Source organism: Sinocyclocheilus anshuiensis, unplaced genomic scaffold (assembly GCF_001515605.1).
Source record: "Sinocyclocheilus anshuiensis isolate Anshui unplaced genomic scaffold, SAMN03320099.WGS_v1.1 scaffold2049, whole genome shotgun sequence".
NCBI classification, from domain to species: domain Eukaryota; kingdom Metazoa; phylum Chordata; class Actinopteri; order Cypriniformes; family Cyprinidae; genus Sinocyclocheilus; species Sinocyclocheilus anshuiensis.
The window spans coordinates 56,108-71,519 of record NW_015536586.1 but is presented as its reverse complement, the minus strand read 5'-3'; the positions used below and the strand labels follow the sequence as shown (position 1 = coordinate 71,519).

Here is a 15,412-nt window from a genome sequence, read left to right as displayed (position 1 = left end):
AGAATGATCCAGTACCTAGTGGACTGGGAGGGGTACGGTCCGGAGGAACGGTCCTGGGTCAATGCAGAGGATATTCTGGATCCCTCGCTTACCACAGACTTCCACAGAGACCACCCGGATAGACCTGCCCCGAGACCCCGCGGAAGACCCCGGCGTCGTCTGCCTCTGCGCGGCAGGAGCCGCTCACGGTGGGGGGGCTCTGTCACAAATTCAGCCTCTGTGGCTCCCTCCGATCACCACCAGAGGGAACCATCACAGGAGTACTGAGCTATGCCTTCGGACTCCAGTTCCCACAATGCCCCATGCCAGAGACTAATCACCTGCACAGGTGTTTCCTATTGCCCGGTCTATTTAAACTGTGCCTTCTCTGCTCTCATTGCGAAGTCTTGTTTTGCCTTGCAGACATTTGAGCGTTTTCCCTGTGTTGAATATCTGTTGATTACCTGGACTGTTTACCCGTTTACGATTGCTTGCTGCCTACCTATTCTGATTACGAATCTGATTACGAACACTGTTTACGATTCTGCCCAGCCTTCATTGTGTCTGACGCCAGTTAACGATTTATGCCTATATGGCCTGCCTTGTGAACTAATAAAGCTGCACATGGATCCTAACGCCACTGCCTCTTTGTTACACTTGTCTTGTAGTACCGACTGTACAAGGTCCTTAGATAAATTCTGTAGATAAAGAATTTATCTAGAGGGTTAAAAATAGCCCTGCTAGCAGTAGAAGGTTTAAAGATGGTCTCATAGGGCCAGGTGAGTCTGACACTGTTGGTACCATGGGAACTGATTATTCCAGCAAGTCAACAGAGAAAAGAGTTTCACTACAAATATGCACAGGCAAATTCTAGAAGAAACATAGACCACTAGATTGAATTGCTAATGCATTTGGATATTTTGAGGGATTGTATTTAAAAAGTATGTCTCAATGTTTCATTTTTCAGTGTAATAGGTAAGTATATGTTAATGACTGCTGAAAGAAGATAATAAACAGAGATAGTTTCATGTCCTTTTGCTAGTTCAAGGACAAGGAACATCAAATACATCTCAGATCAGGTGGGTGACGTGAGTTTACTTGTAAAGAGAAGTCCCCTTCTTTACATTTGTTCTGAAACAAAAAAGCAACAACCTTCAGATGAAATCAAACTAATGTCATGGCCTTTCTGATGTAGGACAAGATGAGCTTCTGTATTGACTCTCAAAAACTAATTTCATTGCAAAACAAAATATGAACTCTTTATTAAGGTGAGATATGCCACCCAGGCATGTTTAAACTGAGAGACGTAATGCGTCCGAAAGATTCACATTTATTACAGATTGATGAATGATGTTCTAGTGGACTTTAATTATTATTATTATGAATTATTATTATTTTAAAATGTTCATGTTCTTAGTGCATTTCACATTCTTGTGATTTTCCCTCAATGAAAAAAAAAATAGCTTGATTTCCTTCCCAAAAGCAGTTTGTATGAATAACTGCAATATACTGCTTAGGGAACAAAATATTTGTGACGTTTTCACTGGCAAAGGCTCAATGCATGTACATTTGCTTAGCTTTTTCCACAATACTTTTTAATTTATTATTTTTTAAGAACTTTGTTTGGTTAAAATGCAACTTAAGTTTGTTCTTAAATCCTTCCTCCCCAAAGAACAAAACAAAAGACTTATCTCAATACAGCAAAGCAAAGGCAAGGAAAGGATTTTTGTCCTCATCAGTGGAGCAAAGATTTTTTAGAGCCAATTATGGACTGTTTCTTTTGTAAATGCATCCGAGGAGCAGAAGGTATGCGAGAACAGAGGAGAAAATAGGTGATTTAACATCATCTGCTAAAAGCCAGGTGCTTTAATAGGCCTAAACCTGCAACTGATCTTTACAAAACCTGTCCCACAGTTTTACTGTATCTGCAATTATTTTTTGGAAAAAAAAGCAATATTTCCACTTTGACATTATTCAATGATCAATTGACAATAACTATTTTTTTTAAATAATTTGTTAATTATTTTTCCTTATTTTCTGTTTCACAACCTGATGTGTCAACTCTGTCACTCATATATATATATATCATCAGGCGGCGGCTATATAAGCCACAGTGAAAGCTAGATTTGTCAGTCTTTCTAATAAAGACTTGAGACATTATTTTTTTTGTATCTGATTATTCCATCTGACAAAAAATATGAGGCAGTTTGAAACCAGCCTCTATTCAACTTAAGTGAAAGCTAGATTTGTCAGTCTTTCTAATAAAGACTTGAGACATTATTTTTTTTGTATCTGATTATTCCATCTGACAAAAAATATGAGGCAGTTTGAAACCAGCCTCTATTCAACTTAAGTGAAAGCTAGATTTGTCAGTCTTTCTAATAAAGACTTGAGACATATTTTTTGTATCTGATTGTGTTAACTCATGTTGACATGCAATGAAAATATTCATTCATTCATTCATTCACATTTCCCCACACGGATGTGGTTATTAAGTTAAGTTATTAGAAATATGATACAATATTTACTATTTAGCTGTTTTTACCTCAGTACTATGTACTGGCCTGTCTCACAAGTAACTATGTGTTCCTCTTGATGTAATTCTATTTAAGGAGGAAAGCAGTGTTGCAGAGGTGAATGATATCAGAAAGAAAAATGACTTTTTTAAGTCATATGCTGGCTCTCAAGGTAAATTGGCACTATTAATGGTTGGATACAGAATGGACTGGCAATAACAATTTTTTTTTTCTCCTAATGTTCAACAGACACTCGTGTGTCATGACCTTTAACATTCGTAAAAGTTAATGAACTCAGTAAAATCAATTTATTGGCATCTTTGAAAAATACAAGTACATTGAAAAAAAAAGGGGGAATGGGGGATTATAATATGTATTTATTGCAAATAAATGCAAGTTTCAATATGTGTGCTGTAAGCAGGTCTAATTTCCTGCATGCTTCATATTTTCTCAGTAGTCCATTAAAGTGATAATGATGGCCTACTATAGGAGAGACTGGAGTTAGTTGTGACATTTAATTCCAGTTAATATTTCTCAGGTTTTTTTTGTTTGTTTGTTTGTTTTGCAAGTCAGTATTTGTATGGACACATACCCTAATAATTCTTAATAAGATTTTTTTTTTCACCTAATGCTCAACAAGCACTCATGTGTCATGACCTTTAACATTCGTAATAGCTAATGGTCAGAGTAAAATCAATTGTGTTGCCTTCTTTAAAACAATTCTTGGTAACACTTTACTTGAAGGGGTGTGCATAAGACTGACATGGCACCTTCATAATCATGACATGACACATGTCATGAATATGAAGGAGGTTTTATGCATGTTTATGACAACTGACATTAAGAGTCATTCGCTCAGTTATGTCATTTTTAATGCAAATATGACATTATTTGACCTAACCCTACCCCTACCCTTACCCCTAACCATAGCCCATAACAAAGACATCTCAAACAATGTCATCTTTGCATTAAAAATTACATAACTGAGCGAATGACACTTAATGACAGTTGTCATAAACATGCATAAAACACCTTCATATTCATGACATGTGTCATGTCATGATTATGTAGGTGTCATGTCATGATTATGAAGGTGTCATGTCAGTCTTATGCACACCCATTCAAGTAAAGTGTAACCCAATTCTTTATTGACTACAATAAAGAAATAAAATAGTTTGCACATCTTGATGCCTAAACCAACAGTGAGGAGAATTACCTCCTCATCAGAGCAAAACAAAGACATGACTGATGACAGAGATAAAGGTTTACTGTGCAACTTTTGCTTTCAAAAGGCATTGTTAGGTTCTTGAGATGATTTGTTTTGACACTGATATTTATCAAGTCCTTCTATCTACCCTCTCATGGCTGGACATCACTGGAACTGCACTTAACTGGTTTTAGTCTTACATCACAGGTAGGTCCTTCAGGGAGGCTTGTGGAGGAGAGGTCTCCAAATCACATCAACACAGCACATCTGGGGTTCCTCAGGGATCAGTTCTTGGGCCCCTCCTTTTCTCTATATACACTACATCACTGGGACCCATCATAATGTGTATGTTTTTTACTATCATTGCTATGCTGATGGCATGCAGCTCTAACTCTCATTTCAACCTGACAGACATCTCTGCATAGATGAAAGAGCATCACCTCCAGCTCAACCTGGCAAAGACAGAACTTCTCATCTTCCCAGCCACCCCATCAGTACAGCACCAGTTAACCCTCCAACTGGGCTCATCAACTATAATCCCATCAAGTTTGGCCAGGAATCTTGGGGTGATCCTTGATGATCAGCTGATCACACTGCAAAAACAGCACGAAAATGCAGGTTTTCACTACACAACATTAGGAAAGTCAGGCCCTTCCTAACAGAGCATGCAACACAGCTTCTCGTACAGGCCCATGTCATTTCTTGGTCTTACAAGTGCAATCAGACCTCAATGATTCAGAATGCAGCAGCATGTCTTGTTTTAAATGAGCCCAAGAGTGCTCATGTCACACCGCTTCTCATCTCTCTGCACTGGCTTCCAGTCGTGGCTCGCATCAAGTTCAAAACATTGGTGCTTGCCTACAGAACTGCCACAGGCTCTGCACCCTCCTTCAGAAGCCTGCAGTTGGTAAATTAGCGGTGGCTCGTGGTCCCATCTCAGAGAGGAACAAAATCACTCTCAAGGATGTTTTCTTTCATCGTGGAATGACCTACCCAACTCCATCCAAACAGCCAAATCCCTCACAACAGTCAAGAAACAACTGAAAACTCATCTCTTCCGTGAGCATCTAACTGCCTCCAATAATAATAATTAAAAAATAAATTATAAAAAAAAATATGCCTTCACTTTTTCTGTTCTCTTATTATACTCCTGTCCTAGCTTTTTACTATTTTGAACGATGACTGAAACCTTGTATAATGGGCACTTCTCGTGTCTATTGCCATCTTATGCAGAGGTGGAAAGTAACGAATTACATTTACTTGCGTTACTGGCAGGGTGTGCGATATATATATAGTCTGCGATAATATCGTAATTGTTGTTTTAACGATGTGCAATTTGTCATTCAGTATTTTGCCAAAAACCGTTCTTTCACTGCGTGATTCAGTCTGTTAAAATGCATTTAGAATGATCACAAAATTGAAGATATAGGGGCAGAACATTTATATATTTATATAATGTCATATAGTAAATCAATATCACACGAAGAGTGCCGTTTTTCCCTCCAAAATTCAGCATGATTACATATAGATTTTTTTTTGTACAACAGTTCAATAAACAATAAGTTAATTAAGAGGCTTGCGTTTTAGACACCATATTGCCTGTTTTTGCTCTATTTCGACAACAAAAATAATTTCAAACAGCCACCATAGCACAGTTTTGCATCTCTGAGCAATGACGGTGTTTCATTCCTGAATGAATCAACCGTTTAAATGATTCGGTTCAATCGCAATGACTCACTTATTAACAGTGAATTGCTGCCACCTACTGGCGGTTTTAATTTCACATTTAAAGTATATATATATATATATATATTATTATTATAATTTTATAATTAATTAATTTCAAATGAGTATTCAACATTTTATGTCTTATACATCAACACATTATTTCTGCATTTGTAAATGCAGGTTAAATGCATTCATATCCTGTATAAACAAGTGTGTAAATACACCTAAATGCCACTTCCGATGAAGCTTCTGTGTTTCCTCTGCATTGAAAAGATACATTTTGTTGATACTGATTTAATTTGCCTGGTAACAGCCCAAATATCTTATTATTCTAAATAACTGATTCCTTTAATTAAAAACAACTGGTTTGAGATTTATAGGTCTATCCCAGGGGTGTCAAGCTCAGTTCTTGGAGGGCCACAGCCCTGCAGAGTTTAGTTCCAACCCTGCTCCAACACACATACCATGTAGTTTTGAAATAAGCCTATATGATTAGATTAGCTGGATCAGATGTGTTTAATTAGGGTTATATATAAACTGTGCAGGGCTGTGGCCCTCCAGGAACTGACACCCTTGGCCTATACCATTTTTGCCTCCCTCCCACTGTTAAAATGTAACTAAGTAATTTTTACTCTGAGTAAATTTTAAACGAGCTACTTTTTACTTTTACTTGAGTAGATTTTTAGACTGGTACTTTTACTTGTACTTAAGTAAAATTTTATTAATGTAATGGTACTTTTACTTGAATATAATATTTTCGTACTCTTTCCACCTCTGATCTTATGACACATCACTTGTTGTATTCCTCAGTTGAAAGTTGCATTGGATAAAAGCGTCTGCCAAATGAAATCATTTCATGCAGGTTGGTTTACAGCTTTCAACTGAATATTCTTTTGTTTTAAGGATGTTTTCTGTGATCTGTTTAGATATTTTTATTTTAACAAACTGAAAACGACTAATTATATTGAATTAGTCTGTTAGAAAGTTAATGTATCCCTCATAAACAACAACAGAAAAAAAGGGTACCACACTGAAACGGCCACTTCAAAGGGCCCTTCAGAATGAAGGATTTTGAAGGGTACAACTGATAGACACTTAGCTCCCATGATTCTTTGCTCAGGTTTAATTGTGTGATTATGGTGCCTGCTTAATTGGCTCTGGAAGATGATGCAGAATTGTGTTTTTAATGAAAGAGTTTGTTGACCCTCTACACCCTTCTTCTCTTCAAAGCTCTGGAGGGTAAACCCTTCGAAGGGATAAGGGCATAAGGGATGAGCCCTTCAGAATGGAACACAGCAGGAGTGAGATGCTTTCTCTACACACCTACCTCAAATTTTCACATTACTTAGATCTTAGTTAGCCAGCTTTTGTGATCTAAACTCTGCGGATAGGTTGATCTCCTGAAGCAAGGCTGATCATGTCAGTTCTTAACAATGAATGAATTAATTAATGGATGGATGGATGAATTAAATAATTAATTGTGAAATTATGTGCTTTCGTTGCTTCCAGAATGTCTTGCACAACCAATCACTTGTACAGAGAGAGCAAGCTAATACTTTGATTAAGCTTCTGGAGAGTCTATGCATCACCAGCAGATGGCAGTAATGCTCTGTTTGTTTTTGCACTGGGCAAAATCACCATTGACCTTTTGCATTACTGAGCTTAGATCATAGGACTTCAAACCTGCTCCTGCTGACCCACTGTCCTGCAAAGCAGTGGCGTGCACAGACCTCCGGAGGGGCAGGAGAAAAGTGTCCTTCCACCTCGGTACAATTCGCGATTCGCGATTCTCAATCAGAAATCACGGTCCGGGGGAAGGGACCTATATCACCCGAAAGGGCTCTTTCGCGCCAGCGATTAAAGGGGCAGGGGCTCGAGCCCCTGAGCAACAAAAACTCTTTTCAGCAATGATAATAATAAGAAAACTCTGCATATTAGAATGATTTCTGAAGAAGCATGTGTTATTGTAAACTCGAGTAGTGACTGCTGAAAATTCAGCTTTGCCATCAGGAATAAAGCACATTTTGAAATATATTATGCAACAAAAGTTAAGCTTATACAATAATATTGAAATGCAAACATGAAAACACACACACACACACACACACACACACACACACACAAAACCAACACAAAGCAGTGATTTAAATTGTATTCCAACACATCTCAGATTATACTAATAAATTTCAACAGAAAAGTGAATATCATATACACTCAAATAAATTGTACATAGGTATTTAAAATTTAAAATAAATTTTACCACCTTTACCAACCTTTTGATTCTCAGCTCAGAATGCCTCTGTGATGTCATCTAACTGGCCAATTACACTGTTAAAAATGTTAGTGTGAAATTACAGTATATTCCAGGTTAATAATTGTTTCACTTTCACAGTAGTTTCACAGTTGGACTTCTCTTGTTTCTAACTCCACTCTCAAATATTTCTTGTAAAAAACAGCATCATAATGTGTTTCTGCAGTGCATATGTACTATGAAGGCACCCACCATGCAATGCAGCATGAATAGATGTTTTTTTTATTATTATTATTATTATTATTATTATTGTTGGTTTTATCTGTGCTATTGAACTTGTTTTGGTTCATTTTCAGCAGTTTTTGTTGCTGGTTTATTTTGTAATGTTGGTTTATGTTGTAAGTGTTGTTTTTATTTGTTGAGTTTTACCATTGCTGTGTTTTGTATGTCGAGTATTGATGTCACATCTTTCAAAGATGTTTCTCAGCAGTTGCTTCACTATTGTGAAAGATCCATCCACAAACAGTTATGAATATCAAATAAGTTATTGATTAATATTCATGCTTGAATAATGCTAAAATAAAATCCTCATGTTCTTGCTAAGAAGAGTACAACTATCTTAAATCCAGGCAATTAGCTTATTTCATATTCTAGCTTGTTATCATTTTGACAAATGCTTTCATTTTTCACACTTCTGACATAACTAGATCAGCAATTTGAATATGAATATGCAAGGTCAAAGAGCATAAACAAATGGGATCATCAATCATCATTATAGTGACTTCAAAACAATTACAGTAGTAAACGACTAAATTTAGCTTAAATTTAACAGTGGTACAGTTAAAGACAACTTTATAATATGAATTCACAGTAAACGAAGATCAGTAAATTACTGTGAAATTACTGTTACATCTTTCTGCTGTTCATTCACAGTCATTTGTAAGAAAATCACCCAGGATGCACAGCAAATTTCTGACTACACTAATATATTGTAAAATAATACTCTTTAATCCTGTAAATTCCAATGGCAGGTGTCCCTTTTTTGGTCGGATTCCCTAAGTGACCACAACACGGTTCATTACTTTTTTCCTCTAATGTAAATACAAAGCAGACCACCCATGCCTTCATAATACCAGCAAAAATCAGACCCCTTCCCTGAATACTGACAGTTATTCCGAGGCCATCCCACCATGAGCCTTTCCCAAGACTTCCTACTCTGTCACTGACAATTAGCATAATCGTATTGCAATGGATAAGTCCTGTAAGGAAAGTAGAGTAACAGGTGCCACAGATGGTCTGGTTTACTATGACTCACACGCTCAGTTTGATTTCAGTTTGTTTAAAGCTAAACCAATGATGACAAAATAGCTATCTCATGCTTACAAGCTGGTCCTTTTTGTCAAGCCAAAAAATCTCAGAGAAACCTACTCATTATAATCTAACCTAACTAGTCACATTTCCCGGACTACCCCACTGCTGTCGAGGTGCCAGGGAGAGCGAGAGAGTTTTTCTGTCTTAATTCACCCCACTCCCTCCCTCCTTCCCTCCCTGGTGGAGCCAAAGTGGACACAGCTCCAGTCAAGGAGAGAAGTAGAGTTTGTAGAGTTCACAAGGAAATCTCTGGAGTCTGGGCCTACTGGACAGACAGCAACCTTCCGATGACGACTTCGAAACTCCTGAAGTGTTTCCACTTTTGTGTGCCATATGCATCAGACGTTTAGCCAACGGTCTGTGGGTGTGACGTCTAAGGCTGAGACTATACCTGCGTAAACTATGAAAATGTGAATTTGTGAAAACTGTGACATCACCAACTACTGACCTGGCATGCATAATACAATTTTAAGTCTTAAAATTAAATCTTAATTTAAGTCTTTTTGCGGATCCATGTGAACTGAGAGTGTGTAGACAACATTGTCTTCTGTCTGCAAAAAAAAAAAAAAAAAACACAAAGAAAAATCTTTTGCGTTTTTAGTATGTTGTTGTCATGTAAACATACACTCAGTTCTTGGAGGGCCACAGCCCTGCAGAGTTTAGTTCCAACCCTGCTCCAACACACATACCATGTAGTTTTGAAATAAGCCTATATGATTAGATTAGCTGGATCAGATGTGTTTAATTAGGGTTATATATAAACTGTGCAGGGCTGTGGCCCTCCAGGAACTGACACCCTTGGCCTATACCATTTTTGCCTCCCTCCCACTGTTAAAATGTAACTAAGTAATTTTTACTCTGAGTAAATTTTAAACGAGCTACTTTTTACTTTTACTTGAGTAGATTTTTAGACTGGTACTTTTACTTGTACTTAAGTAAAATTTTATTAATGTAATGGTACTTTTACTTGAATATAATATTTTCGTACTCTTTCCACCTCTGATCTTATGACACATCACTTGTTGTATTCCTCAGTTGAAAGTTGCATTGGATAAAAGCGTCTGCCAAATGAAATCATTTCATGCAGGTTGGTTTACAGCTTTCAACTGAATATTCTTTTGTTTTAAGGATGTTTTCTGTGATCTGTTTAGATATTTTTATTTTAACAAACTGAAAACGACTAATTATATTGAATTAGTCTGTTAGAAAGTTAATGTATCCCTCATAAACAACAACAGAAAAAAAGGGTACCACACTGAAACGGCCACTTCAAAGGGCCCTTCAGAATGAAGGATTTTGAAGGGTACAACTGATAGACACTTAGCTCCCATGATTCTTTGCTCAGGTTTAATTGTGTGATTATGGTGCCTGCTTAATTGGCTCTGGAAGATGATGCAGAATTGTGTTTTTAATGAAAGAGTTTGTTGACCCTCTACACCCTTCTTCTCTTCAAAGCTCTGGAGGGTAAACCCTTCGAAGGGATAAGGGCATAAGGGATGAGCCCTTCAGAATGGAACACAGCAGGAGTGAGATGCTTTCTCTACACACCTACCTCAAATTTTCACATTACTTAGATCTTAGTTAGCCAGCTTTTGTGATCTAAACTCTGCGGATAGGTTGATCTCCTGAAGCAAGGCTGATCATGTCAGTTCTTAACAATGAATGAATTAATTAATGGATGGATGGATGAATTAAATAATTAATTGTGAAATTATGTGCTTTCGTTGCTTCCAGAATGTCTTGCACAACCAATCACTTGTACAGAGAGAGCAAGCTAATACTTTGATTAAGCTTCTGGAGAGTCTATGCATCACCAGCAGATGGCAGTAATGCTCTGTTTGTTTTTGCACTGGGCAAAATCACCATTGACCTTTTGCATTACTGAGCTTAGATCATAGGACTTCAAACCTGCTCCTGCTGACCCACTGTCCTGCAAAGCAGTGGCGTGCACAGACCTCCGGAGGGGCAGGAGAAAAGTGTCCTTCCACCTCGGTACAATTCGCGATTCGCGATTCTCAATCAGAAATCACGGTCCGGGGGAAGGGACCTATATCACCCGAAAGGGCTCTTTCGCGCCAGCGATTAAAGGGGCAGGGGCTCGAGCCCCTGAGCAACAAAAACTCTTTTCAGCAATGATAATAATAAGAAAACTCTGCATATTAGAATGATTTCTGAAGAAGCATGTGTTATTGTAAACTCGAGTAGTGACTGCTGAAAATTCAGCTTTGCCATCAGGAATAAAGCACATTTTGAAATATATTATGCAACAAAAGTTAAGCTTATACAATAATATTGAAATGCAAACATGAAAACACACACACACACACACACACACACACACACACACAAAACCAACACAAAGCAGTGATTTAAATTGTATTCCAACACATCTCAGATTATACTAATAAATTTCAACAGAAAAGTGAATATCATATACACTCAAATAAATTGTACATAGGTATTTAAAATTTAAAATAAATTTTACCACCTTTACCAACCTTTTGATTCTCAGCTCAGAATGCCTCTGTGATGTCATCTAACTGGCCAATTACACTGTTAAAAATGTTAGTGTGAAATTACAGTATATTCCAGGTTAATAATTGTTTCACTTTCACAGTAGTTTCACAGTTGGACTTCTCTTGTTTCTAACTCCACTCTCAAATATTTCTTGTAAAAAACAGCATCATAATGTGTTTCTGCAGTGCATATGTACTATGAAGGCACCCACCATGCAATGCAGCATGAATAGATGTTTTTTTTATTATTATTATTATTATTATTATTATTGTTGGTTTTATCTGTGCTATTGAACTTGTTTTGGTTCATTTTCAGCAGTTTTTGTTGCTGGTTTATTTTGTAATGTTGGTTTATGTTGTAAGTGTTGTTTTTATTTGTTGAGTTTTACCATTGCTGTGTTTTGTATGTCGAGTATTGATGTCACATCTTTCAAAGATGTTTCTCAGCAGTTGCTTCACTATTGTGAAAGATCCATCCACAAACAGTTATGAATATCAAATAAGTTATTGATTAATATTCATGCTTGAATAATGCTAAAATAAAATCCTCATGTTCTTGCTAAGAAGAGTACAACTATCTTAAATCCAGGCAATTAGCTTATTTCATATTCTAGCTTGTTATCATTTTGACAAATGCTTTCATTTTTCACACTTCTGACATAACTAGATCAGCAATTTGAATATGAATATGCAAGGTCAAAGAGCATAAACAAATGGGATCATCAATCATCATTATAGTGACTTCAAAACAATTACAGTAGTAAACGACTAAATTTAGCTTAAATTTAACAGTGGTACAGTTAAAGACAACTTTATAATATGAATTCACAGTAAACGAAGATCAGTAAATTACTGTGAAATTACTGTTACATCTTTCTGCTGTTCATTCACAGTCATTTGTAAGAAAATCACCCAGGATGCACAGCAAATTTCTGACTACACTAATATATTGTAAAATAATACTCTTTAATCCTGTAAATTCCAATGGCAGGTGTCCCTTTTTTGGTCGGATTCCCTAAGTGACCACAACACGGTTCATTACTTTTTTCCTCTAATGTAAATACAAAGCAGACCACCCATGCCTTCATAATACCAGCAAAAATCAGACCCCTTCCCTGAATACTGACAGTTATTCCGAGGCCATCCCACCATGAGCCTTTCCCAAGACTTCCTACTCTGTCACTGACAATTAGCATAATCGTATTGCAATGGATAAGTCCTGTAAGGAAAGTAGAGTAACAGGTGCCACAGATGGTCTGGTTTACTATGACTCACACGCTCAGTTTGATTTCAGTTTGTTTAAAGCTAAACCAATGATGACAAAATAGCTATCTCATGCTTACAAGCTGGTCCTTTTTGTCAAGCCAAAAAATCTCAGAGAAACCTACTCATTATAATCTAACCTAACTAGTCACATTTCCCGGACTACCCCACTGCTGTCGAGGTGCCAGGGAGAGCGAGAGAGTTTTTCTGTCTTAATTCACCCCACTCCCTCCCTCCTTCCCTCCCTGGTGGAGCCAAAGTGGACACAGCTCCAGTCAAGGAGAGAAGTAGAGTTTGTAGAGTTCACAAGGAAATCTCTGGAGTCTGGGCCTACTGGACAGACAGCAACCTCATCCCACCCCAAAGTATCAGCATGGGGGCGTCCTATGGCAAGAAAGTAAGTACGCTTTTGTACTTTTTATTAACCAGTAACTGAGTTTGTAGAGTGGATGACTCAGGCCATGGCTTGTTTTGAACATGATGTGTCTTAAGGGATTTGTATGGTTTGTTTACATCAGAATCATCACCAAACATTCAAGGTACTGCTGATTTGTCTTTAAACCATTTTAATATGTACAGTAGTACCTTTTTTAATATAATTATGAATGTGTTTTCCAGAAGATATACTTAATTGTGAATGCACATTTTAGAAAAAAAAAAGACTTATTTTGTTATAGAAGTCAACATTCAAGATGCTTTCACTTGTTTAAACTGTCTAAATGCAATTGATCCAGGGCACTTTAAATGCTGCTGACATTTTACATCATAGTATTTTATACCATTTAAAACCAAATTGCTCTAGTTTCCACAAGTTTCAGATTAACCCAAAAGCCCATTGTTGGTGTTTTGAGTGTTTGGGTGATATGTAACCAGTGAAGTATTGTAGTAGTAACATTGACAAATATTTGAGCTATGGGGAGGACAGCATGCTGGGAAGGTGTGGATGGAGGGTGTGGTGGTGACTGAAGTTGACTCATTGCTCAGTTCTGCAAGTGATAGCTGACAGCTGCTGTAGAGAGGGTTACTAGAGGATTATAGGATACAGGAGCCTCTTCTGATTACCTGTGTCTGAGCCATTTGCTTGTGCAATCAAGTGTCAGATTTATCAGGGAGGAGTCACAGTCAGAATTAAATAAACCTTGATCCACCTCATGGATAAGGAACTCTGTTGTATTGTACTGACATATAGGCATGTAGCTAGTTGAACAGCTGTTCTGTAAATTAGCACTGGATTGACTTATCAGCATCCAGGACCATAACTCCCTCTTTTCCCATTGTGAAAACAGTTATAGGTGTATTGTGTATGTGGGTTTTCTTCATCTTTGGGCACTTTTATGTTACCAGGAGTTGATTGATTGATTGATTGATTGATTGATTGATTTTATGTTTATGGAGTAACTTGCACCATAAACAGCCGTTGTGTCTCTAATACAATTTTATTTTAATATACAGCACCTGTTTACTATAGTGAGTAGAGAGCATTGTCACTGAGCTTGAGATGAAATATGAAACGTGATTCAATTTTGTGAAGTCAATTTTAAAGTAATTTGATCAAATTTAGTAGAAAGTGTGAAAATATTATGTAATTATCTGTTAGGGTAGATAAAATGCTAGAAGTTAATGTCATTTTCATCACAGAATGAAAATACATAATGTAAGATGTGGTGGACATGACACTGTGATGAAAATGTTCATAACTTTCAGAAATATAATAATAATAATAATAACTGACAGATTAAGAAGTTTATTGTCTAAAAGTCCACAGGGTTCATAAAGAAACAGCCCTATATTTTTCCCTTGAGTCTAGCAGCAGGGCAGAGGTTATGGAGTAATACTAATTTACTTGCAAGGCACACTATCTAAAAGCAGACGATAATAGTCTAGCAATGAGCTTGCAAATTCCTCTCCAGTACAAGGAAAGTCCCACATGCAGAATGGTACCAGACCAATTCAGCATACTGTTAACTGGTCAAAATATAGACTTATTTTAAGGTTCACAGCCATCTTATTCTGTTCATGGTGGATCATATGCTACCTAAAAAATCATATTTGAAGCAATGCAAGAATGCTGACACCCCTTGAGCACATTGTTGTTTCAATAGTCCATTGGAATGAGAGTTCTTCAGTAATGTCTGAGGTGCAGCACAGAAAGCAGTGCTCTCAGTAAGAGAGCTGAATATGTCAGCTTGTCAGAGCTGTAATTTCATCCTCTCTGCCAGCTTCCGGGCCACTTGGCATGAGCTGAATACCTCGACTGGACCCTGCAGTTATAGACCCTCACATCACAAGACCCCTCTTTCACTTTTTCAATCAGGCTTCTGAACTGAGTCCTAACTGTAAGAGAAGTCATGCAAACATTTGTGATTCTTAATATAACCTAATGCAGTGAAGTGCTCTGTTTTGATGTGTCTTGTTAACTCGACTGATTTAATTCAAACTTTGTTCCGTTTTCATCCTGTTACAAGCTTTATTCCACTGGAGCGTGTATCTCTGCTATGGCATTTCATGCATGGGTGAGATGAGACGCAACTGCACAAAGCTTACTCAATCACAAGTGAATATGGAATGATTGGTTTCAGTC

At 37.2% G+C, this 15,412-nt stretch overlaps 1 protein-coding gene across 1 annotated transcript in view; it reads left to right on the top strand.

Annotated features, from left to right (window-relative positions):
- Positions 1-12,978: 12,978 nt before the first annotated feature.
- LOC107703113 (protein FAM107B-like) overlaps positions 12,979-15,412 on the top strand; it is a 46,320-nt gene continuing 43,886 nt past the window's right edge. The window contains exon 1 of the mRNA XM_016505636.1: positions 12,979-13,228. Within this exon, the coding sequence (XP_016361122.1) occupies positions 13,205-13,228 (24 nt within the window). The 5' untranslated portion in view covers positions 12,979-13,204. The remainder of the gene's footprint in view (positions 13,229-15,412) is intronic.